Source organism: Labeo rohita, chromosome 20, assembly GCF_022985175.1.
Source record: "Labeo rohita strain BAU-BD-2019 chromosome 20, IGBB_LRoh.1.0, whole genome shotgun sequence".
NCBI lineage: Eukaryota > Metazoa > Chordata > Actinopteri > Cypriniformes > Cyprinidae > Labeo > Labeo rohita.
The window spans coordinates 17,848,170-17,875,878 of NC_066888.1; the positions used below are offsets into that span (position 1 = coordinate 17,848,170).

Here is a 27,709-nt window from a genome sequence, read left to right on the forward strand (position 1 = left end):
ATGAAATATAAAAAGAGCAATGAGTTATGGATGCAGTATTTTAAAAATGTACAGTGCATTTCCTAAATAACAGCAAAAGCAGCAAGATTTGTTGCAGTGATAAATGTGATGTGTTCAAATGTGACATTGTGCTTAATGGAATCTGTATATGGTATGTAACTTAAAGCTGCAAATGATTTTATTTTATCCTGCTTTTATGAACTGCTAATAGACCACTGCCAGAGAACCTGGTTCTTGAGCGATTTGGGTACTGATAACTGATACTAACTGGAAGCCAATGCAAAGACATTTCCTCTGGCCATAGATTAACTGTGTATTTATATTTAACAATGTATCGATGATATCTGTGTGCCCTTTTTCCACCCCTGGTTTGATCGTCCAGGAATTCTGGGTCAGTGGCGTCTCAATGACTCATGTTGCATGCATGATGTAATGGACCTACTTCTGGCAATGTCTGTAAATGTAAAATCACTCTTCAGATATTTTGTCCATAGCACCAGGAGGAAGTCAGGCTTATATTATTTAGCTAACAAGATCAGTCAGACCAGAGCAATTACACTCTAATGTCCCTTGAGCAGGAAATAATCCTAATGATTTTAATGCTTACAGGACACTAATGGTGTTCTGGAGAGCCTGCTGGATCTGCATGGTGAATATCCAGATAAACTGTTCATTTGTGGGGATTCACATGATGGGACACCAGGGATTGGACCGTATATGAGAAAAGCACAGTTGTGGTTTAAAAGATTAACATACATTCATCTGCAGTGTTTTTTTGTCAGTGTTTCATTGTGGTTCTATTAAAACTGTTTACATTAAGTTAACATTAGAGAAATACATTTTCTTTAGGAGGAAATGCACGTCAAACTTCTGTTAAGAACATCAGTTTTCAGGAAAAACATTTATTTATTTATTTTTAAAAGGTGTGCTTTATCTTTTAAACGTGTTCTTATCTGGCTTTAAATGTGATAAGTCACTAAATCAGAAGTCTGCCGCAACTCTGCAGAGTTTAGCTCCAACCAGCTACATCTCACACCTGCTTGGAAGATTCTAGTAATCCTGAAGACCTTGATTAGGGTTGGAGCTAAACTGTATACAGCTGTGGCCCTCCAGGAACTGAGTTTGAAAGTGAGACCACTGCACTAAATGGTCTGGAGCAGATAACCTGACACTTACGTTGAAACATAACACGATACTGCCTCCTAGTGGTCATAGAAATCTTAGCTTTTAGCTGCTGGGAGTGCTTAATATTAACTTTTTATTATTATTACGTAGAAGTATTTGCTCCTTGCAATCGATTTTCAGGGGATTTATTTATTTATTTATTTATTTTACCTTAATGAGGGTGTATTTATTTTTAAACTTTCGACTTTATGTAATAAAATAAAAAACAGTCATTTTACATTGTAATGTCATACTGTGAAAAAACAGTATGACATTACAATGTAAACTGACTGTTTTTTATTTTAGTATATGTTTTTAAAATGTAATTTATTTTTGTGAATTTTCAGCAGTCATTACTCCAGTCTTTAGTGTCACATGATCCTTGATAAATAATATTTCTATATAATTTAATATAATTTCCTAATTATTATCAATGATTAATATAATTGTGATGCTTAAAATTTTTGTGGAAATGGAAACATTTTTTTGTGATTCTTTGATGAATAGACAATTTAACAGAAGAACGTTTATTGATTTAGAAATATTTTGTAACTTTCTAAATGTATTTACTGTCACTTGTGATCAATTTTTTGCACGCTTGGTGAATAATAGTTTTCTGCAATTTTTATTTATTTATTCGTTTGTTTGTTTAAAACCTTATAAGACCACAGTACATCCATTTATAGCAAATAATTAAATTTTCCGAATGGACAGTTGGTTGTGACATATGAATGAATGTGTTTTTAAGTAGAAAAAGTAAACATAACACTATATTTTTAATGTATTAAGATAAAATTGTTGGTTGTGCTAGAAATTACACCACATCTGAGTAACAGTCATAATTAAAAAAATATATATAAATAAATAAAAATAATAATAATAATAACAATATATATATATATATATATATATATATATATATATATATATACATATATATAGATATATAGATAGATAGATAGATAGATAGATAGATATATAGATATACCCATTATATATAACTTAAAAAAATAAATAAATCAATAATAATGATAATAATGTCATTCGACTTATATATTTAAAATGACTGCTTGATTGTATTTTATTATATTTAACTATATTTATTAAATATATTTATTATATTTTAAAATAACAATTATTTTATAGTAAACTTAGAAAATAAATTTTTCATGATTTTCAAAACTAAAATTAGCAAGCTTTTATTTTGGCAGGTTGCCGGTGGCCAGGTACTGTTTATAAACTGTTTAGTTTGAAAACAGTGTGTAAAACGTGTGACAAAAAAGAAGAATCTGCCAAAGAAAACAGTGAATAAACACCCACATATTGAATAAATATGACTAAATGAGTGAGTGTACAGAGGGAACGTCTCAAAGTTATTATTTAACAGTTTGTCACTAGAGGGCGCTAAAGTTAACAACAACAAACCGTATCGGGGTTTTTTTGTTTTGTTTTGTTTTTTTGAGAAAGCTGTTGGAGAAACGTGTCATGATGTTCTCGACGTTTTCTACATTTTCTCCACTCGGACTACTTATGTGAGATATGTAATATCATATACATAGGTTTTAAATAATTTAGTTTTTCTGTGGTTGTGCCAGAAATGTAATTTAAAGATACCATATGAATCTATAACACTTCAAACTTAGGAAGTTTTAAGACACTACCTATACTATTTTCAGCGTCATGGCAGAAATTCCTTAAAACAAACAAATGCTTATACGAGTTATACAGCTGGGTTATACCTGTCTGCAGGCAGCACATGAGCAAAAATCTAGAGTTTAGACTTTTGGCACTAGCCTGTTCCTAGAGGTTGTTTGATTGACAGCTGTTTTGAAGGCGTCAGGCTGCTTGGAGAGACGTGAGAAGGAGGTACTCTGTTTTGTAGATCACATTTGGAGTTCTTTCACAGGCAGAAAGAAGAGGAGGAGACAGAGCTCAGAGTCCCAAGAATGTTCCTGTCCCAGCTCAAAGCATCCCTGATTGGCTGCCTGGCTCTTTGCTGTGGAACAGCCCACTTCCTCCACAGCCCAGCAGTTGTATTTTAACCTCTTTGGCCCTGTGCACGCTTTTTCCGCAAACCATGTGATTTGTTTGAGCTTGTCTAAGCTTTGCAGCCTTGACAGGGCTCCTTTATCAGCTTACTTGCCTACTCGTACTGGAATAGTCCGGAATGCCGCAGCTGGATCCAGTGATAACACTCTGGTTTGGGAGCTGCACGCTGCACAGTTTCCAGTGACAGCAGAGGAGACGGTTGCAGAAAGGAAAGAGGGAGGAGTAACTGTGCAGGCTTTGTTTTCACACAGGACAGGTGTTGATTTATGTAGAATACTGACCCAGCTCTACTTTCAACTTCTTTTTTCACTAACTTTGGCACTGTGTTGTGCTCAGTAGCTGGAGATGTTTGCCGTCGCTGCCTGTGTGCTCCGGCGAGGAGCTTTGAGATACCGGGACAGCCGGTGCACCATGGCAACCATTGTATCTGGAAACAAGACCTCACAGTGAGTTTCAGTGTGTTTGAGGGCCCCTGCAGATGTAGGAATCAGGTGGATGGGGGGCCTTTTTAAGCCAAGGACCTTTTTTGGATACAGGGATGTTACAAATTAAGTGTTGCATTTTTATATTCCAGTATTGTCCTATAATAATATGCTTATAATGTATTAATCGAATCTAATGATTAAAATTAAATGATATAATAATACATTTTTACAGTAAGTAGATATATACACTACCTTTGAAAAGTTTGGGATCAGTAAATTGTATTTATTTATTTTTATTTTTATTTTATTAAATTGATCATGACACTAAAGACTTTTACATTATTACAAAATTAAAAAAAAAGTCTTTTTCCTTTCTGTTTATTAACAAACCCTGAAAAAGCACTACTATATTCAACATTAATAATAATAACAATAAGAAATGTTTCAATCAGCACATTAGAATGATTTCTGAAAGATCACGTGACACTGAAGACTGGAATAATAACAGATAAAAAAATTGACAAAGCAAACAGTATATTTAAAATATATTAAGATAAAAAATTCTAATGATATTTCATAATATTTCTGCTTTTACTGTATTTTTGATCAAATAAATATAGCCTTGGTGAGCATAAGAGACTGAAAATCTTACAGACCCCAAACTTTAGTGTATAAAATGTAATAATCTATTCATATAATTATTTACATACTTTATATTTACATTGGAAAGCCATTGTTGTTAATCATTATCAATTTATATTATAATATATATATTTAATTATACTTAATACACTTAAGGATATTAAAACATTTAGGTGAAGTTCAGCTTTAAGATTGCAACTTAAACGGATAGTTCACCCAAAAATAAAAGATCTGTTATTATTACTCATGTCGTTCCAAATTATTAAGACCTTCGTTCAACCTCGGAGCACAAATTAACTTTTTATTTTTGGTGAACTATTCCTTTAATAAAATACCTTTGTTAAATGCATGTTTTCATTTATTATTTGAGATCTAGAAATAATTAAAGTACCCCCTTTTACAACCCTTAAGTTTGATTAAATGCCATTCTTCTCTATGTCCAGACAGGTGAAGGAGCGACTGAAGAAGGAGGTAGCAGAGATGAAGAATCAGTTCTCAGGCTTCAGACCTGGCCTGGTTGTGCTGCAGGTCAGTCTGGACCTCTCGCTCATTATTTTGGCCCGTATAATAAACCTTGTGGTGATAGCTAGCTGTATAATTTTCTATCTCTCCTGATAATCTGACTCATCTTTCTTCTTTATTCTTTTTTTCCTTTCGCTCTACTCCAGATGGTCATTTGGTAATGTGCCATTTTCTTTTCTCTCACGGTTGTGGGTGTTGAGTTAAAATAGCTAGTCTCCCTATGGCTTCATGGTCATGTGTTGATAAATGCAAAAGTGTGCAACATAAAAGAAAGGTGTGTTGGTTTAAGGTCACCATGATAAGATAACAGTGATGTGGTGTGTGACTCATACCTTGGTCCATAATAATCTCACTGCTTGAACTATGCTGTTTTGTTGTTCTTCTAAATTTGATCTGTCTTGGCCAAAACAACAGATACAACCAGATTTAAAACATTATACATTTTATTTAAAACTTTATTAAAGGCACAGTATGTCATTTTTCACCGCTAGAGGGCACATGTTCAAAAGAAACAAAGAAACAGAGTGTGGAATTATGGGAGTTATCATCTTCATCCCCACAGCCGATGCAGTCCATCTCGGGCAGAAATCATGTTCACGGATGAGCTAATGTTTTAAAGATTTATTAACGTCACTGTAGTATGAAGCAGGGTGGAGCTGAAAGCTGTGGAAGTGAAACAAAGCACAAAAAAAACGACTGCTAATGAGAGACGAACGCGACAAATGGAGCGAGAGCAGCGGAGCTTTTATTATGTCACAGTCGACCGCTTCCGCTCTTTCCGGTCATGCGAATGTGGGGTAAAGCAGTGCTATTTTATCATACTAGGTGTATTTGAAGGTGTTGAAAGTTCTGTTATAATGCTACTCTGTGCGTTCATCACTTATCTGATAAAATGCATAACATATTAAAGCGTCTTTGATGTTTCCGTGTTTTCTACAAAATAAAACCGGAAATCGAGGGTGTATGTTCTTATTGGCAGGCGACGCAATGACAAAGGAAATTACTTATTTCTCTGGATTTTTAAAAACATTTTGCATAATGTAAGTACACAAGTCAACAAAATGGGTAACACTGTTCTAGTGGTTTTGGGGTATTTTAATAAATTTTTTTTTACATATTGTGCCTTTTAAAAAAAATGCATTTAAATTTTAATGTCAAGATGAAATATGTATTATAAATATTTTTATAGTGTTTATATTGTAGTTATATATTCATATAGAAACGAATGTTTACACGTAAATAGAATATCACTCATAATTTAGATCAACAATTTACAATATTAAACAGATAATATACAATTATTTTGTAAAATTAATCTAGCATTTAATTTAAGTGAGTTTACTGATTCTGTTTTTATAGGACATAAAATGTCTAAAAGTATTAGTCTAACAATATATAATTAATACACATTAGATCAATGCAGTTTTCTACTTTTTGCCTTCTCATTTACCCTGTGTTTTGTAGGTTGGGGACAGAGATGACTCAAACCTCTACATCAGCATGAAGCTCAAGGCAGCGGCTGAGGTTCAGTGAGCTGATTTAATAACCTGAAATCATGTTTATCATAAACCTCTTGCTGACACCGTCTCCCTTTTTCATAGATTGGAATCAATGCGAACCACATTAGGCTTCCCGAAACAGCCACAGAGGATGAAGTAAGAGAAACATGCCCTGAGCAATAACAACAGTGTGATTCACCTCATCTCATTTCCAGCCCTTTCACCCCTCAGAAATCCATGCGGCATTGCTTACAATTCATTATAATCAAAATTAGAACCGTTGGATGTCAGCTTATATCAGTTTTAAACCATGCAGCTCATGCTGATCAAGTTTTGGTCAAAGGTTGGAATAGATAAATGCATTCTGAACTGTTACATAAATATGGCACATAGCACATGAAACAATTTTATGACAAGAAGATTTTAATTCTGAAGGCTGATTTCATTGACTTTCTTAAGGTCCTGCGAAGTATAGTTGCTGTGAATGAGAATCCTGCAGTCCATGGTCTCATCGTACAACTACCACTTGACTCCATCAACCCAATAAACACAGAGAAAGTAACTAATGCTGTGGCCCCAGAGAAGGATGTGGATGGGTAGGTGAATTTCTGTTATTTGCTTGAATGGATGTTTGAGGAAGCAGAACAGAGAAAATGAGCCTGATAGTGGATTTTTATTCTTGATAAACTAGCTGGGAAAGACAGCTAGGTTTGTTTTCTTTACAACGTCAAGCTGTTGCATTTTACACACTTTTTTTTCCCCATCGTTTGATCCATCAGGCAACTGCTAGTTCTAGTTTCCAGGTCTAATCACTCTATTTGGCTATCTTATCTGGTTTTTCCACTCAAAGTCAGAAGGCCAAAGGCCTTTTTGTTGATATGTGTGAATATTGGCCTTTTTTGCCGATTTCAGATGAGTTATCTAAGTAAAAATAGTTTTGGGGGGCAACTGAGTCTAAAATTTGCACAAATAAGCAATATCCACCTGCAGGCTCTTGCATAGATGACTTGAAATGTTACAGCTGCCATATTAGGTGTTACAATTATTCTATAATCTGATAATATGCTCCATTAAAAGGGTAGTTCACCCAAAAATGAAAATTCTGTCATTAATTACTAAACCTGTAAGACCTTTGTTGATGTCACATGGACTTGCTGTCTATGCAGGGCCAGAAAGCCCTTGGATTTCATTAAAATTATATTAATTAACGGGTTTGGAACAACATAAGGGTGAGTAATTAATGGCAGAATTTTCATTTTTGGGTGAACTGTTCCTTTAATGCACATCAAATTTAAAAAAAAAAACCTTCACAGAACATTTTAACTATATATTAATAAATGTGTCTTCCTCTCAGCCTGACCAGTATAAATGCAGGCAAGCTCTCTCGTGGAGACCTGGGCGATTGTTTCATCCCATGCACTCCTAATGGCTGTATGGAGCTCATCAGTCAGACCGGTGGGTAGAAATCTTGTGAAGCGCTACCCATGAGCTCTAGCTCTCATCAGTCAGAATCATAGCATGATTGTCTAGAGGGCCTTTGTACTACAGCACAATCAGTGTGCAGTGTGATTGGATAGGTGTGAAATCTATATATATATACACACACACACGCACAGAGCTGTGCAGTCTGATGACTGGGTGGTGAAATGAGCCGTCACCCTAAGGAAAGAAAAGAAGGTTCCAGAACATTCTTTTTTAGCAGCACACGTAGGTGCGTCAGAAAGGGCACATCGCAAAAAGATAAGGAAAAAGCTCTGATTTAAAACCCAGTGAGCTTTCTTGCCATCTACTGCCTACATGGCCAGCATCATTAATAAGCATAGAAATTCATTAAAGTTTTTGGTAAAATAGTCTGTTTTAATTATGCAAATTTTTTAAATGGTACCTTGCATTTTAAAAGGTGATATATCATGAAAATCTGACTTTTTCTGTTTAAGTGCTATAATTGAGTCCCTGGTGCATGTACAAATCCAGAAAATGTAAAAAGAACGGTGTACCAGTTCTAAGGCCATGGAGAAAGATCGAGCAAAGCATGTTAACTGTTCTGTTTTTGGCTGCACAGACGAGCACAGAGCACTATTTAGAGTCCCAGCCTCAGAGGAGACAAGAGAGCAGTGGATTTATTTACTGTATATTACGCTGCTGCCACACAAATCTAATATAGACATGCGATTCCGTTCCCAGCTGTTTACCTTCACAGACATAACTGACTGTTTTTGTAACTCATGTGTTTTAACATAAACTTGTGTGCATTTGACAGTTTAAGCACAATAAGACATGAAAGAGAACTCAGTTTAGTGCTCACATGCCATGTGACAACTGTTTTCTGTGCGTGTTTCGCATGTGTGCACTTAGAAAACCCTGTATCTGAAGTTTAAACTGATATGGCTTTAAAACGCATGATTTCAGTGGAATATACATGATAATCAAAACCAAGACTTGTGTTACATATTGTAAAAAGGGGCATAATAGGTCTCCTTTAATGAAATACATTACTGTTTAAAAGCATTCTGTCGTCTCCACAAAGGATACATGTGATGCTGCTTTACAGTTTGGCTCAAACAAGGCAGCACAATTAAAATGAGACCTTTAGAACAGGCTTTGTGTTGATAGTGCACATTAAAATGCTCACTGGGTTTTGGAACGGAGCAAGTGTGATTCATGTGTGCAGGTGTGAGTGTGATGGGGAAGAATGCTGTCGTGATCGGCCGCAGTAAGATCGTTGGAGCTCCAATGCACGATCTGCTCTTATGGAATCACGCCACAGTGACCACCTGTCACTCAAAGACCCCTGACCTTGCTGAACAGGTTGGTTTCATCTGCTTGATTTATGAACATCCCTTTTCCCAGATTTTTCAGCAACAAAGAGTAGCTCATAATTCTTTTTTTTTAAAAAATAAAAGGTGAATTTACTGTTTGCTTTGTCGATATTGAGCACAAACCTTGACCTAGCATGCGGTTTAACGAATGGAGTAGGTGAATGTTGGAGGAACTTTGAGCATCTTGTTTTCTTTAGGTGGGAAGAGCAGACATCTTGGTTGTGGGTGCTGGCAGAGCTGAGATGGTGAAAGGAGAGTGGGTGAAGGAGGGGGCGGTGGTCATAGACTGTGGTATCAATCATATACCAGGTCTCTTTGCTTGACTCTTTCTACTTGTTTAAACCAATAATGGAATATTAAATAGCTGCTGGTTTTAGCTCATGTTTTTACCTTTGACTCACACATAGATAGCAGTAAAGCCAGTGGGAAACGGGTGGTAGGGGATGTTCACTACCCGTCAGCTAAAGAGCGAGCTGGATTCATCACTCCAGTGCCTGGCGGAGTCGGACCCATGACTGTAGCCATGCTAATGAAGGTATCATATCAAAGAAAATATCAGGAGTGAATTACTGTGTGCTTTGTTTGTGCACATAGACCAAATAAGATAAAAAAAATTGTTGCTGGCAACAATTCCTACTAACAAATGAATGCTGTAAAATTTACAGATTTATAATCACTGTAACATTGAGTGTTATTTATTTGTGCTAACAAGCTAAAATGAGTTTAAATCAAGTTTTCTGGACTGAAAAATGTTAATCCTGTCACAAATTAAAAGTCAGATACAGTTGAAGTCAAAAGTTTACATACACCTTGCTTACTGATGCTTTAGAAGGAAACAAGATGCATTAAGAGCAGGGGGTGAAAACTTTTGAACATAATGAAGATGTGTACATTTCTCTGATTTTTCCTACATATCATATTTTTTTAATTTAGTACTGGCCTTTAGGAAATACAAAAGATACTTACATGTTTTCCAGAATTTAAAACGAGTTAAATTTACCCTGATCTTCAAATTCAAAAAGATCAAATTCAAAAACAAAACAAACAAAAAAAAAAACAGCGCTCTTAATGCATCGTGTGTCCTTCTGGTGAGTGTTTGAACCTTCTGTTATAGTTGCATATGAGTCTCTCTGTTGTCATCAGTGTAAAAAGGTGGATCTCAAAATCATACAGTCATTGATTAAATTATTGCATGAACTAACTTTTTTCATGTAGAAATTACATTTGATTTTCTGTTGTATTTACTTCAACACAGAATCATTTTTTATCAGTGTACTTTGAACGGTACTGTACAGTATGAAAAGGCTTGTTTTTACAAATTTATGCTTTCTCATTTGGATTTTGACCAGAATACAGTAGAAAGTGCAAAGCGTTGTCTGCAGACCTACACTCCAGGAAAATGGAACATAGAGTACAAAAAGAAGAAACCCCATGAGCCTCAGCCAAGGTACTGTTTTGGCTTGCTTATATAGATATTGTTTAATTCAAGCAAATTCTGTCAAGTGACACTTTTGTGACTTTTGTTGACCCATGTGATGCCTATTGCATTTTTTCAGCGATGCTGAAATCTCATGGTCATGCCAAAGCAAACCAATTGGTGAGCTTGCTAGAGAGGTTGGCTTATTTTCTGAAGAAGTGGAGCCATATGGTAGAAGCAGGGCTAAGATACAACTGAATGCTCTGAAACGCATGGAGAAGCAGCCTGATGGGAAATATGTGGTTGTCACTGGGTAGGATGCATCCTGAAATATAATTATGTGCATTAGCATAATTTTATAGTGCAGTAACTTTTCACAAGCACCAAATGGAACCGCACGACACTTAAGCGTGGATCACACACTGCATTCACATCCAGCTTGAGCTCTGTTGTTGGGCAGTTCACCAAACAAACATAATGCTTTCAGAGTCAACCCATTTTTTGTTACTGTGTCTAGAATTACTTCTACTCCATTGGGCGAGGGAAAGCGCACCATCACTCTCGGACTGGCTCAGGCTTTAGGGGCCCACCTGAATATCAACGCTTTTGCTTGCATACAAGAGCCTTCCCCAGGATCCTGTTTTGGCACTAGGGGTGAGGGACAAACTATTTTTTTCCCCCTTCCCAAATTTCCAGGATTATATCTACTGAAGCTAAGGTATTGCGCATTAAATCAAAAGTATGAGATAAAAAGTAAAAACTACAACTTAAAGAAGTCATTAAAAGTTCAAAATTATGTGAGGAAAAAGCTAGTGCTGTCAAATTAATTAACTGTGATTAAGCGCGTCTGAAATAAAAGTTTGTGTTTACATAATATATGTCTGTGTACTGTGTATATTTATATGTGTGTATATATAAATATGTATATATATATATATATATATATACATATATACACTACTGTTCTAAAGTTTTAAAAATTCTTTTATTCAGCAAGGACACATTAAAATGACCAAAAGTGACAGTAAAGACGTTATTAATATTACGAAAAATGATATTATATTATATTATATTGTATTATATCACAACCTTTTGCAACTTCGATAATAATAATAATAAAAAAGTTTTCTGAGCGCCAAATATATATATTTGAATATATTTTAAAATTTAATTTATTCCTGTGATTTCAAAGCTGAATTTTTTGCATCATTACTCCAGTCACATGATCCTTCAGAAATCATTCTAATATTCTGATTTGCTGCTCAAAAACATATTTATTATTATTATTATTATTATTACTGTGTATATTTATGTGTATATATAAGTATGCACATATTTTTAAAGAAATATTATAATTATGTGTGTGTATTTATATATACACATGTAAATATACACAGTACTCACATATAAACACAAACTTTTATTTTGGATGTGGTTAATCAAGATTAATTGATTTGACAGCACTAGAAAAAACTCATAACTGTGACAAAAAGTTACATAAAATGATATGAAAAATAATTCTGTCAAAAGTCGATAGCCATTTAAATTCTAAATTCTGATATAAAATCAACTATTGAAATTGCGACATGAAATTAAGAGATCCTAAATCATAAAATCATTGCTCATTTACAGGCTCACTGATCATTTTTACTGCTGTGCAGCTTTATATGACAGTTTCATATTTCTTATTTTAAGCTTTAATCACAAAACTAGCAATTAACCATTTTATTTTAGACTGAGACAAAAAAAAACAGGCTTTTAGACAAAAGTGGAGCAAATAACTCTTGAGGTTATGGTTTCATTTTGTTCACAGGGATTGTTGTTGGAGGTGGATACTCTCAGATTATTCCATTGGAGGAGGTATGTTTGAGAAATTGAGACCCTTGTGCAGCAAAGATTTTAAAGCATGTTTCTTCAAATGAAACATGAATATCTTCCAAAACATTGATCCCAGGTCAGCCTTAAGTCTTCAGGCCAAAATGAGCTCATCTCTGCAGCCAGTCGATTGGTGATGGACGCTATTAAAGCACATGCCCACTATGAGAACAAGCTCTCTGAGAAGGTCAGATTGTGTTTGATATGTGTATGTGTGTTTATACAGTTTGCATTTGGTATGATCTCACACGTTTATATCTTGCAGGCTTTGTTTGACTTGTTGGTTCCTCTCAGAAAGGGGCAAAGGTCTGTTTCTCCAGCCCAGCTTAATCGACTGAAGGTAAGTCATAGAAAACAGAGCCTACAGTAAGATATTCATTTCAAATCCACAGCAGAAGTATGATGACATGGTCACAGTGTCCTTCATGACCTGTAGAAACTGGGCATTGAGAAATCCGACCCCTTGACCTTCACAGGAACCGAGATAAGACGTTTTGTCCAATTGGAAATTGACCCAGACACAGCAACAGTATGTATCTGTGTCATTTGAATTTGACCTAGTGCCTTTTTGATAATGTATTTAAGGGTGATTTGTTCATTTTAATTGGTGTATGTGTTGTTCAGGATTCTGGCTCTTTGGAAAATGAGATCATGGCTATACTGTCACTCAGCAGCAGTGAGGAGGAGATGCAGCAGAGGCTGGCCAAGATAGTAGTGGCTACAAACAAATCTGGAGATCCTGTCACCACAGAGGATTTAGTCAGTATGTGTTCACATGTTTGTGTGTGTCTGTATATGTGTGTGATCTAACCTGTACAGCTTTGTCATCACAGGATGTGAGCGACCTATTGGCCATGCTATTGAAAGATGCCCTGAAACCTGTCTTGATGCAAACTGTAGAGGTAAGATTTAATACCGCAAAATCTTACGTGACCACTGAAAATGTCATTGTCATTTTTCAGTATAAATATTTTAGGGTCGGTGCACACAGAATCATTCTTATTTATTTATTTCAGCTCTGTCAGATTCTGTCTCTGTATTTCTCTCCAGGGTACACCGGTGTTTCTTCACACCAGCCCATTAGTTGATATTGCCCAAGGCAGTCCCTCCATTCTGGCAGACAAACTGGCATTAAAAATGGTTGGATCCAAAGGTTTTGTAGGTGAAGAAGGAATATATATATAATATATACAGTATAAATTAATTAATTAACACGTTTTCTTTTATTTCTGTAATGCTGTACATTCTTGTTAGTAAAAATACTACTACTAAAAATACACTACTGTTCAAAAGTTTTAAAGGGGTCATCGGATGCCCATTTTCCACAAGTTGATATGATTCTTTAGGGTCTTAATGAAAAGTCTATAATATACTTTGGTTAAAAATTCTCTATGGTTGTGTAAAACAACACCCTTTTTACCTTGCCAAAATCAGCTCTGCAAAAATCGTCTCATTCTGGTCGAGGCTGCTTTAAATGCGAATGAGCTCTGCTTGCCCCACCCCTCTCTTCTCTCTGTGGAAAGACGAGCCTGTTTACTTTAGCCATGTTTAGCCACTAAACTTGCTAACTAGCACATTATTAGGAAAGGCGATCACAAAGATTCATAAAAAAGCCCTTATACTCACTTCTGCTGTAAGTGAAGCTGGATCATGAATGATTCGCGTGAAGGGAGGTGCATTCCCCTTACAAACAAACGTAATCCACTGCATCTTCAACAGCTCAGATGTCGTGAGTAAATGGCGACCACTACGTTCATTATTACATCCAGCAACACAACACCTCAATCGCTCAATCTGAGATATTCTTGTATATTCATATTTAGATATGCTAAATAATTTATATAAATAAAAATATATATTATATGTATTTCTTAAATATATATATGTATGTCTGTGTATTTATATACATACAAATATACACAATACATGATTAACCAATTTGACAGCCTTAATTAATTTAGCTTTGCCATCACAGGAATAAATTGCATTTTAAAATGTATTCAAATACAAAGTTTTTTTTTTTTTTTTTTTTGTTATATTCCACAGTATTGCTGGATTTCTGTGTTTCTGAGTCTTGATGAGCAACCTTGGTGCTAATCTAATCTTTCCTGTCTTTGCAGTCACTGAGTCTGGTCATGGGGCTGACATTGGCTTGGAGAAGTTCTTCAACATTAAATGTCACTACTCAGACCTGCAGCCAGATGTGGTAGTGATGGTGGCAACTGTTCGTACCTTGAAGATGCATGGCGGTGCCCCCCCTGTGAGTCAGATCCACAAATTTATAGACATCATTCCATTATGTATTAACTTAAGCCTATAACACTTCTCTTGTGCATATTAATCAGTGCTGTGCTTGTTCTGACAAAAGCAATATGGTATTCTTTCTTGTTTATAGGTCCATGTAGGTTTGCCCCTTCCAAAAGAATATTCACAGGAGGTAGTACACTCTTTCAAGTTGTTTAATCATTTTATGTACAATTCTGAAAGTTCATATTTGTCAGGGTTAAGCCATGTTACTTATCGAAAATGAGGGAAATTTTGAATGACATGTATGGAAGTGAGTGAATGGGTTTAGTATATTAAACTTGAGGTATTTTCTGCAATGCAGAACCTCAAGCAGCTGGAGAGAGGCTGTTGTCACCTGAGGAGACAGGTGGAAAATGCACAAGCATTTGGTTTGCCAGTGATCGTAGCTGTCAACAAATTCAGGTACAACAACAAAAAACCAAACAAAAAGTGCTGTCTGTGTATTTTTTTCGCAACGAGTCATATATTATTATCTACATCCATCCATACACTCTGCAGGGTCACAGGGATTATTACCATGTGCTATTTTATTCTTTTTCACTCATATCTCTAATTATAATCTAATATTTACATTTTATCCTTTGTACACTAACTATATGCTCACAAGCCAAACTGAATCACACACAGTACTCCCACTCTGAATGAATGTGTGTGAATATGGGCTCTGATTGTATTTGGCGTAGCTCTGATACTGACGCTGAGCTGGAGCTGGTGTGTGGCCAGGCGAGGCAGGCTGGTGCCTTTGATGCAGTGCAGTGCACTAACTGGTCTGAGGGGGGCGCAGGAGCGCTGGCACTGGCCGAAGCTGTTCAGAGAGCATCAAAACAACCTGGACAATTCAGGTTCCTCTATGACCCACAGGTGAGAAGTGGCATAGTGGGTAAGATTTGCGCTGGTAACCTAAAAAATGTAGGTTTAAATCCTACTTTTACAACTGAAACTAATACTAAATGTACTTTACTTTGCTTCATGTAAACGCATCAGCTGAATTATGTGGTAGAGGACGTGAAAGGATATTTGTTTGCGGCATCATCAAATTCCTTATACAAGTTTACAGTAGAGCATTTTTACTTTCACACAGGTTTTTTCATTACCCAGTGTCTTTTTTGCTTTTCTTTCCCACACATATTCTGAGATCAATTAACACTTTATATATAGAGCTGTTTCATTACCAGCCAGTGACTTTAGAATGCATGAAATCCATTTCATTGACAAGGCCTAAATATAACCAGCATGAAAACTGTTCATGGCCAATTAAGGGTAGGAGGAAGTCTGTATGTATTAAGCACAGAAAGGTTCCACTGGTGGAATAAAGCCAGAATCCATTACTCATACTAATGCATTATTAAACACAGATAAATGGCTATTTTCAGATTCCAGCTGCTGATAAGTTAAGGACTGTGGCACAAAAGATGTATGGTGTAAAAGATATCGTGCTGTCTCCAAAAGCAAAAGAAAAGCTTGCACTTTATACAAAACAGGTAAGCTTCCATTTCACAATAAGGCTGTTTAGCAGACTAAGAAATGGTTATTTACATAAACCTCACATGTAGTTGCCTATTTACAGAATGTACTTTATAAATGATACATTCTTCATCAAATACAGTATATATACTAATACTAATACTTTATGTTATTAGATGTGGGTTGGACTAATTAGTGGAAGCAGCTGAGGACGTGCGGAAGTGTGGTTTTGGACGATATCAGCATAAATACTTACTTTTTGGTGCAAATACATTAAAGTAACTTGACATTATCATTGAAGACCAGCAATAATAATTTTCATTTTAATTACATAATAATGGCAATATATACATGTCAAAGACATGCCCCTTACTGGTTTAAACTCTGCCAGGTTTTTAAAAGATTTTTGGGTCAGCACACCTTAATAGCTTCAACAATTGATTGCCAATTAGGTTTAGAATACAATGAATTTAGGCCCAGATTATGCAGAGCTGTAATAGCGGCTAATGATGGATATTTTGATGAATTGAAAATGTAAGTTTTTTCTATGTATAAACTGTTTATGTAATAAAATATGTTTTCGTAGTTTGTGTTGTCCCTTATCAGTGCAAAATTATCACAATTTAAAAAGGATTCATGCCAATATTGTCCAAAAACCCATTTTTTAGGGCGTTTCCAAACTTTTGGAGGGCAGTGTAGATAAAATATATTGTGGATGTTTTGAGTGGAAAATTTTGTAGAACAGAGTTTTGAAGAAATGAGTTGGACTGTTTAACATTATATGTATGCCTGTCCGCCTGAGGCGGAGTGAAACATTCTCTTTTATTCCACTTCTTTCTTTTATCATCTTTGTTTTTCCTCTTTTAAAGGGCTTTGGGAATTTGCCAGTTTGCATAGCTAAGACACCCCTGTCCTTGAGTAATGACCCCATGCTGAAGGGAGTGCCCACCAACTTCATGCTGCCCATAACTGATATCAGGGCTAATGCTGGAGCAGGTTTCCTCTGTTGTCTGACTGAATCGGTGAGCTTTATACTTCTTTATTTATAATATTAAAGCTAGATAATCATACACCCATTCTAAATTTGGGCATGATTTTTTACTTTTTGAAAGGAACTATTATTTTTATTTAACAAGGAATTTGTGCATTAAAGCAGGGGTGCTCAGCCTTGTTCCTGGAGACCTACCTTCCTGCAGTGTTCAGCTCCAACCCTGATCAAACACACCTGAAACAACTAATTCGGATCTGAAGGAGCACTTGATAATTACAGACAGGTTTGTTTGATCAGTATTGGAACTAAACTCTGCAGGAACGTAGATCTCCAGGAACAGGGTCAGGCATCCCTGCATTAAAGTGATCAAAAGTGATGACAAAAGTTAAGAATTTATACTGTTACAAAAATCTATTTCAAATAAATGCTGTTCTTTTTAACTTCCTGAGAAAAGACAGAGAAAAACCGTTTTAGACATTGATAATAATAAGAAATGTTTCTTGAGCAACATATTAGAATGGTTTCTAAAGAATGATGTGACACTGAAGAAAAATTCAGCCTTGCCATCGCAGGAATAAATTACATTTTAAAATTTATTGAAATAGCTAATTTTAATTTATTTTTACTGCTTTTACTGTATTTTTGATCAAATAAATGCAGATTTGGTGAGCATATGAGACATAAAAAATCTTACTGACTTTAAATTTTATAATGGTAGGGTATATTCTCATACCTTGTTTTAGCGACTTGTTAGCATCATAATTTGCACTTGTTAAAGGGAACCCCCAGGTATTAAGAGTTGTGTGGCTTAATATAACGTAAGTGATGTCTCTTACTGAAATATGTAGTAGAAAACCTATGAAAGATTTACATTACATATATTTGGTTGCATTACATATAAATGGTTGCACTCAATGAGCTACTGGCGCTACCTCTTCCTATTTTTACTGCAACACAACTCGGAAAATGAAATATTAATACAATGACCACAGCTACTAAAAGAGCTTACATGTGGCGATGGGTAAAAGTGTAGGCTTAAACCAAATGCCGTGCAATCATTTTTTCCACTCAAGGAGTCTAAATCCCCCGCGATACCAAGTGAAATCTGTACTGAAAAACTTCTTCAGTGCCTGCGGCCTTATGACAAGCGTTGGCATGTTTACATCCTGCCAGGATGGCATCTAGCGTTTCTTGTCTCTGCCGTTTGTAAGCTCTTTCAGTAGCTGTGGTCTACTAAAAACCTCATAGGCATCAGGGCTAAAGTGGAGAGAACAATGACATGGGGCTTTAGGACGTTTTATTCATCCACAGACGTCTTCCCATTCTTTTCTCCTTTTCTTATCACTAGGAAAAGCAGTGAAGACTTACATCGCTTCTCTTGTTGCCCTTCGAGTGACAGTTACAACCAAAAGCCCCTAATGTAGCATCATATCAGTATTTTATTTTCTAAGTTGTGGATTCTGTGTTGCAGTAAAAAATAGCAACAGGTAGCACCAGTAGCTCACCGAGTGTAACCATTTGACGCCATCAAAATAATGGCACCCCCCATAGTCCAAAATATGTATAAAACAATGTGGATATTTAGAAAAAAACATAAAAAAAACGTTTCATGGGTTCTCTACTACATGTTTCAGTATGAGACATAATTTGTGTTATATTAAGCCATAAAAGTCTTAATACCCAGGGTTCCCTTTAAAACAGCAAACAGACAATTCAAAATGTATTCATATCTCATAATGTTATTGCTTTAACTGTATTTTTGAACAAATAAATGCAGATTTGGTGAAAATAAGAAACTCAAAAGTATTTAAAAAAATCTTACTGACTCCAAACCTTTAACAGTAGTGATTGTGACTATATTTTCATACCTCGTTTTTAGCATCAGAATTTACACTGATGTGTATACGAAACTAATTTAAACGGAAAGACAAGAAACAAAACAATTTTAGCCGAACATTTAACTGGACATAATGAGCCTGATCACATTACACCATCTCCCAATACCTGAGGATGGAAAAAACATAATAGTAAAGTGATTTTTGTTGTCAACCACTGTTGATTATTGACTGACGCACTAATGGAAGACAGAATGATGAGATTACATCAACACTGAGGTGGTTGACCTCTAGTCAGATGATGTCATTGATTCATTTCTGTCCCCTTCAATCAGTCGCTCATCGGGTGAGTCGATAGTGCAGAAAAGAAAGAGAGAATATTTGGTCACGCATGTTGTGGATATTTTTATCCAGACACGTTGCTAGGCTGCATGCCTGTGCAGAACATGAGCTGTTCAACAAAATCCACTGGTGGTCCAAGTGACCTTATCCAACATTAATGCTCATTACAGATTACAACTGTAAGTCAATTTGTTAAACCGCTCTTTATGTGCAGTTATGATTAACATGGCTCAGCGTGATTTTTGTTTAGCTTGTCGCACTGTTTTTATTGTTTTCTTTTCATTGCTTAAGCTAGTGTTCTTTTTTGTCTTAGCGGAACAAAAACATAATTGGGTGTATTATTAAGACAGCAAAATAACTCCTCCATGATAACACCAGATTGATTAATTTCCTCAAACTCTCCAACAGACAAATACAGAAATGGATGATCCCATGTGGCCCTGTTTCCATGGCAACAACCTTTACAGTGACAGCAAGTAGCGCAATGGTTACTTGCTAAAATGGGAAAGCTGAAATTGGTTTAATTAATGGTCAATCAAACTTTTATTAACTGGAAAGAAAAAGTTTGCTTTTTACCTTACACCTACAAATAGTCTTAATTCTAGCTTTATATGATCAAAAACATTGTTTTACAATAAGTACTGTACAACTGGTTTTCATTTAAAACATATAAAAACATATGTAAAAACAATGAATTATGTATTTTTCACTGTATTAAGTGTACATCGGTAACCTAACAAATATTGTTGCTCTGTATTTTAGGAATTCACACCAGATCTCAGTTATTATGCTGTGCTTCTTGATCCATATGATATTTTTAGCCATGATTGCGTTTCAATTGTCTGTCGGTGTTTTTCTTATCAGACTGTTTACGCTGACGTTTCCCAGTATTATTGAAAGCCACATTTGATTTTATAGACACTGATTCTATGAGATAGCGTAATGTTTATATGTTTACTTTATTTGCAATCTTATCTGACTCAAATAAAATCTTGGCTTATCCTTTAATGAAGTTTCCAGTTGCTATAGATACTAAGCTGCCAACCTGATTGTAGACTATAATTAGATAATTGTATATTTGTTCAGCTTGTTAGTCCAGTTTATTTTTAGCCTCTTCTTCAATACATGTTACCCAGCACCCATTGCTGCCGTCCAGTAGTCATTGATCACAGTCAATGTGTTCCTTACAGTTATCTGATGCTGTATGACTGGGAAAGCATTCTTTTTTATGGGAAAAAAAACACATATTTTGCTGATATTGAATACGAGTTTACTATAGAAGTCAATGTTTTGGGGTCCTATTTTAACAAATGATTGCCATCTTGTTTTTAATGTTTTGATTTGGTTTAAAATGTTATTACGTTTATACAAAAACATGTTAAACACCTCCATATAATTAGCCTAAAATAAAAGGTGTTATCATATTTTAGCACATTGTGCTTTATAAAATGAATGCTGAATAGGTCTGTCTCCATGAAAATGGAGCCATACTAAGAGGGATACTGAGTGTGCATCTGGCCTGTTTGCTTCAGGGGTTAGTTCACGACATCAGGTTTATCAGTATGAGGCAGTCCATTCAAGTGAACCTGAGTGAACTCTGCCAGGTCTAAATACACTTTTGTGATAGCTTTGTTGAGTACTTTGTACGTTTCTGGTGAAGCTTTCAAGGGCATATTTTCCTCAGACCTTTGGGACCTCACGTCACTGAGCATTAGCATTGGTGGCTTTGAGCTTGAAATAACATTTCACGCATGAGATGTCAACACTTGTGTCATATATCCAGTGAAAGAGGCAATCCTTCTTCTGAATCAAGTTTAAAACGTGCCTAAATGATAAAAAGGCGGTCCAACTGAAAGGTCCGTAAGGAAACGTTTACTAAAATAGACCCTTGGAAGAGGTCATATTTGCGCATATGTCTTTTGCAAACATCAAGCAAGCCTCCAAATGAGAATTCATTTCTGTGTGCCATCTGCTCATCATGGACGTTTTGTTTAATGCCAGATTTTTTTTTTATAATAATTTTTTCAACATTGTATGTAGAGGGTGTGCACGTCACGATTTGGTCAGTTACCCAGATGTAAACAGCAGCAAGGATTGCACGGTAAATGTACTACTGAATTTGTTATTCTGCTAATTTATGCTGTCTAAACCACGGGAAATAGCGTGTGGAGGCTGCGAAATCATATAGAGAAGGACTTAATAAGCAGGACAGGGCACAATATTTTGACAAACTAAAGTTAACAGGTGGTGAAGACACACAAGGGCAGTATTGATTAAAATATTTGCCTAATATTTCACCTGCCTGACTGGAAATGATAAGAACAAACACAAATGTTGTCAAGATTCTTGCTCCTTGGAGATACTACTATTTGAAAATCTGGAATCTGGGGGTGCAAAAAAAAACAAAAAAAAAAACATTTAGAAATATTTAGAAAATCACCTTTAAAGTTGTCCAAATGAATTCCTTAGCAATGCATATTACTAATGAAAAATTAAGTTTTGATATATTTACGGTAGGAAATTTACAAAGTATCTTCATGAAACATGATCTTTACTTAATATCCTAATGTTTTTTGGCATAAAAGAAAAATTGATAATTTAACCCATACAATTTATTTTTGGCTATTGCTACAAATATACCCGTGCTATAAGGTTTTGTGGTCCAGGGTCACATATGTATATATTTATCTCCATTGATCTCCATGACTAAAATATTTTATTATTTGAACAACAGCATACATGTTTTGGGGTGTTTTGGATTTTGTTTATATCCACCTTATTTTTCCTGTAAGAGTGGGCGTGGGCATTTGTAAATTAATAGTTCTTGCTTCTGGTGTCATCAGCTATTTTTAGCTGTACAAAACATCTTGTTTTGCTGCTTGATATTGCAAACTGGTGTCTAACCACATTACTTTAATGTATTAGCTTAATTATGAGCACGCATTTTCCTACAGTAACTAATGAACCGGAACTCGCGCACATTCACAGAAAACGGCTTCCGCGTTTACAAATAAGGTGGATATATTATTTTAAAAGCGCGATTATCTAAGTAAACGAACCATGTCAATGTTTATTACATAAATTATTAATATCAGTTTTTACACACATTTCTCGTTTTAGAATCATTTTCATCAGGACTTACAATTACCCTAAATAGAAAATAAATTAGTAAAACTTAAGAGTGCGGGGTTACCAAGGAGACAAACTTCCCATTAATGCGATGAAATGCAGACATTTGATGTGTGAAGATAAAAACAAGTAATTATCACATGAACAAAATATATTATGCATTTCCAATTAAGTTGTCACGTTAGCAAATGATCCAAAAAAATGAAAACGATGTCCATGAACAATTAATTGGACATTATTAATGCATAAGTTAAACTAATGAGAGTTTGAAAAGTGTTTCGGAGGCCAAAACTACTTATAGCTGCCATGTTAGTGTTTTTTCGACTTGTTTGTGTGGACAGAGATGGAAAAATGTGTCATGATATTGTGTATGGCGAGTGTGTATGGTCGCAATGATGGATATCAACAATATCTTCACATTAGCAGAGCCTCCTCCGTGTTGATTGGATGGATGATCGGCACGCTCACATAAACCGTCAATCAGCTGGTCGCCATGGAAACAGATAGGCGCGTAACGTGCTGTGTGTCTGCTCAAGTCTCTGAGCGCGGCGGATCTATGAGGGGATTTATAACCGCTCTTTGAATCTCATCGCCCTAGACAACCGTGAAAATAGTTTGTCGTGCTCTTCACTTCACAGGTATGTCGTTTAACTTATCATTAATTAGTACGTTGTTGTAAGACTTTTTAAAATCGAAGTTAACCTGCTGTTCTGAGTTATATTTTATCGTCATATTTACATTAAGATGTAAAAGTAATGACCGTTTACTTCCAGTAACGTCACAAACAAAATGTGGTGTTATCGGAAATAGTCTTCGAGTTTTTACTTCATACTGAGATACATGCATTTCTGTAGCCTGTCATTTAAAGAAAGTGTTAGGAGATAAAAGTTATTATTTGCCTTTAATTGTATGTTGGTTCACTGATAGCACCTGTTAGCAAAACACCTACTGATTTCTTTACATAAAGGATGTTTTTAAAGAGACTTTTCACTGGTGTCACACCCAGTATGAGTTCATGTTTGTGCTGTAAACATTGCACAGCCCGTGTGTCGTCTCTGATCAAAATATGCTAATTTGAAATAAGTAATATACCGAAAAAATGATCACTGAAGATGATTCGGGCAATAAATATGTTTCAACCAACAAGTGAACTTCACCAAGACAATGTTTTGTGTTGGTTTGCAGCATCTCCACATCTTTAAGCTGACAGTATGTAAGCGAAGAAAATGCTTGTGTAACTGATCAAGAATTGCCATTGTGGACTATTATTGACTTTGGTACCGTTTGACTAACCATGTCCACACAAGAGACAGAATTACCCGACAGTCAGGAGAGGGTGGGTTTGAAGAGAAAACTGACAGGTCCACCGAGACTTTTGCTGGGGAAGTCGAAATCAAGGGAGAAACTGGAAGGTAAATCTCAGAGAAGGCAAAGACAAGCTACAAGTTCTGATGGCACAGTGGAGAATACTGAACAAGAAAACAATGATGGAAATGAATCCACCCTTACTACCCACCACAGCCCTGAAAAACCCTCAGAAGAGAAGGAAACACAGCCAGGTGTTCCAGAAGATACCTCAGGAATTCTTGTAACATTGGAGGAGAGTGAAAGCAAAGATGAAAACATGGAAAGTAAAACCAAAATGATCAGAAGCACTTCAAAAACATCCATTAAAAGGACGTTTTCCTCACTCCTCAGGTGTGGAAAGAGGAAGGAATCAGAGGTAACAGAAAACAAAACTCTGAATCCTCAAAAAACAAAGAAAAACAGAAACAAAGCTCAACACAATATGTGTAACTCCACGGATGAGAATAAACTGAGTGCTGCCAACAAGGAAGTTCCTAATGGGAAAAATAAAACTAGGGCTTTTTTCACAGTATGGCCCATTTCTAAGAGATCTACCACATCCAGTGTCAATCTAGGAAGGGGATATAGAGAGCAAGATAATAGCATGGCACCAACAGGTTTGACATTCAAAAAGATCTACCGCATCTTTCCGAGAAGGAAGAAAGCACCTCCTATTGATCAGTTTGAGTGTAATGCTCCCAGTGAATCACAAACAGAAGTAGCTGATCAACTGAATCAATCACCTGCAGCTGCTTTGAACATTTCCAGTATTGAGAAAGAAGAGAATCAAAAGGAGGAACAACACATAAAAGCAGAAAGCCTTCCAGAGACATTTACATTCAGTGCGGAGGTCAGCGTTAACACAAATATTGTGTCTGACCACAAGGATGATAAGGAAATACGTCCTGACCAAGATGTTAGTTTAAATGAAGACGAAAACCAGGTGTTAAAATCTGGACTGGATTCTGAGGTTCTGCCATCATGTTGCAGGGGCCGTACTTTCGACTCTGAGTTTCCAGGCACATCCTCAGGTGGTGATCTGGTAGTCTTAATTGAGAAGCCTGTTAAACATGATGTCAGATGCAGGCCAGTGATTACTATAGAGCAAGCATATTCATCAGAGGAAGAGAACGTGAATGAGATACCTCAGTTTGATGGTCTTACAGTGAATGGGTCTTGGCAACATTTAAGAATAAACAGCCTAACAAACAACACACTACATCCTTCTGACCTAAATGTGTCACCTGAACCAGACCACAGCCGTTGTAATGAGACCTTACTGGTTCAGACGGCAATTTCAATGGTGCAAGCAGCCATACGTGGCGCTGTGGAGCAACTAACGATTGAGCAGCAGCAGAATCAGATAAGTTTGGACCATGCGTAAACACACATATTCATATTCTTTATTCAGCAAATGGTTTCATGTTTCTGTAAGATGGTATAAATAAAGCTTTTGCGTAAAAAAGCGAAGAGGAATTTCATGTGATTTAAATGTCAGATGACATTTCAGTGTGTATAAACATTGTAATCTTTAAATTGTTGATGTTAGATTGTGGAAAAGCTTGTAATTACATGTAATTTTAATGCTGTAAATTTGTACTTGCATGATTAACCTTGTCATATATTCATTAAAAGATTAGTTCACTTCCAGAATAAAAGTTTCCTGATAATTAGCTCACCCCTCATGCTATCCAAGATGTTCATGTCTTTCTTTTCTCAGTCGAAATGAAATAAAAATATACTTTTTAACCACAAATGCTCATCTTGCACTAGCTCTGTAATGCCATCTGTGAGTTCACACATTACGTAATCACTTTGGAAAGATCACACGCAGTTAGGTCTTCGTCGGTGTACTCTGGTTCAAAAAGGTAGGGTAGGGTGAAAAACTCCATCTCATTTTCTCCTCCAATTTAAAAATCATCCAACGTTGTTTTACCTTTTTTGTAAAGGAGATTTGACTTTCTTTGCACATTTGCTTTGTAAACACTGGGTCAGTACTTCAATCTGGGTCATTCCATGAAATCGGTGCCTTTTCCACTTGGAAAAATTTTAAAATAAAATGTTTAATCAATATTTTTTAAATACCCATGAAATGAAGACACTTTAAAACAACAAAGAAATGTACTGTGCTATCTCAAGCTATGTTATTTTATAACTATTTTTTCTACCTCATGTTTTGGTATTTTTGTCAACCCTGTTACCGACACAAGCATTTCTAGATTCTATAGTTTATTTAAAACTCATACGCTACTGAATGATATAGCTCATTAGCTCAATAATATACCGAGGGTGACCTCTAAAATGTTTTAAGTTTTAGTTTAAAAAATTTTATACAGACAGTTTCTAAAAACAGGGTCAAACCTAATCAGTCATCCCTGTTACCCACATATCAAGACCTGTTACTCTAAAAATTAACAGGTTTGACAATTTCAAACAAATTCGCTAATTGCTAGCTAATAGTCAAGTTCACAAAAGCACATATTGTACACTTTGAAAGGATTTTACTATATTGATTATATTAAATGTAAGAAATAATTGTTAAATTTACATTTTAAAAATGGTAAAAGGACTGACATTGCCTCATCCCCTTTTAGTCAAGTTTCATACATGTTAAAAATAGAACATTATAGAGGAGTGAGAGAAACATGTTTGTGTTTTAAGTGTTGGAATCCTTGTTGAGGAATGATGTAGCCTCCAAGTGATGTCACTTAAATGTACATTATTTACAAGGGGTTTTTTTGATGATGGTAACAGGGCTGACATGAAATCAGGGGACACCAATAAAATGATTTGTATTTTATAGAGAAAATGCATACTTGTGCAAAAAACATTGGATAACAATGAGACTATATTTAAAACAACAATTTGTAAATGTGATTTTTATATAATTTTGCCTTTATTTTGCTAATTAAAAGTCCGAAAAAGAAAAATCATAGTGAGGGACAAGCCCAAAACCTTACCCTTACCGGCATAAATGCTATTTAAAAGATTACCATTAACATTTAATTTACTTTTTTATGCAATATTAATGAAAGCAAATGCAGTATTGTTATGTTTTTAAGGTGCACATTTATTTGTTGTTATATTAAATCTATGTTTGATTTTTTTTTAGGGACCAAAAAGCATGATTTTGTGGAATGACCCATCTATGTCACGCTTGACCTTTTCAATGTGACTAGGTAATACGTGAAGTCAAACTAGTACAGGACGAGCACTTGTGGTTAAAAAGTATAGAAATTTTCATTTAGGATAAGACCCTTATGGATAAAATATGGATAAAAATCCTAAATTGTTTCCCTAAGAAGCCTTAATTTCTTTTCGACTGGGATGACATGAAATTAACAGGAAATACTCATTATGGTAAAGTAAACTAATCCTAATGTTATCTTCTGTGGGCTATTTTTATACTTCAATATTATTTTCCATGTCACTGCAGTCTAGTTTCTATAGCAATGAATATCCCCCACATGACTCGGAGAAGGCACCGAGCCACATGCTTATGATATGTTGTGTGAAACTGCCTTCCGTCAATATTTAGGCAACGTTTTTATGGAAATAAGTGGTTTGAGAACCCAGGTGTGCACATAGGATGTTCTTTTCGTATTTAAATGAGGCCCTGACTGAAGCCTAGTGTGAAATTATTAGATAGATTTTACATTAAGTGACTGTATAGCGTACATTACAAGCTTGGGAGTAACACTTAATGATTACACAGAGTTGGCAGCAGAGATTATGTTTGCGTTTGTGACTACATGCTACTCTCTTGTGGCACCAAGATGTTACTACAAGACGGTTCATTTTGAGAGTTGAGCCAGGAGTGAAATTCTGGCATTGTTTACTTGTTACAAACCTGTATGATTTTCTTCTGGAAAACACAAAAGA

General features: G+C 35.6%; 2 protein-coding genes across 4 annotated transcripts; both read left to right on the forward strand.

The window, feature by feature from the left end:
- Positions 1-2,607: 2,607 nt before the first annotated feature.
- Positions 2,608-20,775, forward strand: mthfd1a (methylenetetrahydrofolate dehydrogenase (NADP+ dependent) 1a, methenyltetrahydrofolate cyclohydrolase, formyltetrahydrofolate synthetase). Of its 3 annotated transcripts, none has more exons than XM_051139227.1 (27): positions 2,608-2,696; positions 3,071-3,659; positions 4,724-4,808; positions 6,267-6,326; positions 6,404-6,457; positions 6,761-6,897; positions 7,656-7,756; positions 8,973-9,109; positions 9,318-9,429; positions 9,528-9,655; positions 10,470-10,567; positions 10,677-10,850; positions 11,055-11,191; positions 12,351-12,397; positions 12,492-12,599; positions 12,678-12,752; positions 12,849-12,941; positions 13,037-13,171; positions 13,246-13,314; positions 13,463-13,574; positions 14,533-14,672; positions 14,808-14,849; positions 15,021-15,121; positions 15,403-15,580; positions 16,093-16,200; positions 17,053-17,205; positions 19,760-20,775. In XM_051139227.1, the coding sequence occupies exons 2-27, from the start codon at positions 3,559-3,561 to the stop codon at positions 19,829-19,831; spliced, it is 2,757 nt and encodes a 918-aa protein (XP_050995184.1). In that variant the 5' UTR covers positions 2,608-2,696; positions 3,071-3,558; the 3' UTR covers positions 19,832-20,775. The 3 variants fall into 3 exon arrangements, with proteins under 3 accessions (XP_050995184.1, XP_050995185.1, XP_050995182.1); XM_051139228.1 differs by having other exon boundaries at positions 2,614-3,469; positions 3,553-3,659; XM_051139225.1 differs by having other exon boundaries at positions 2,615-3,469; positions 3,550-3,659.
- Positions 20,776-22,494: 1,719 nt separating this feature from the next.
- Positions 22,495-27,149, forward strand: si:dkey-1h6.8 (myb-like protein V). Its single transcript, XM_051137892.1, has 2 exons — positions 22,495-23,118; positions 23,666-27,149. The coding sequence occupies exon 2, from the start codon at positions 23,775-23,777 to the stop codon at positions 25,209-25,211; it is 1,437 nt and encodes a 478-aa protein (XP_050993849.1). The 5' UTR covers positions 22,495-23,118; positions 23,666-23,774; the 3' UTR covers positions 25,212-27,149.
- The last annotated feature ends 560 nt before the right edge of the window (positions 27,150-27,709 follow it).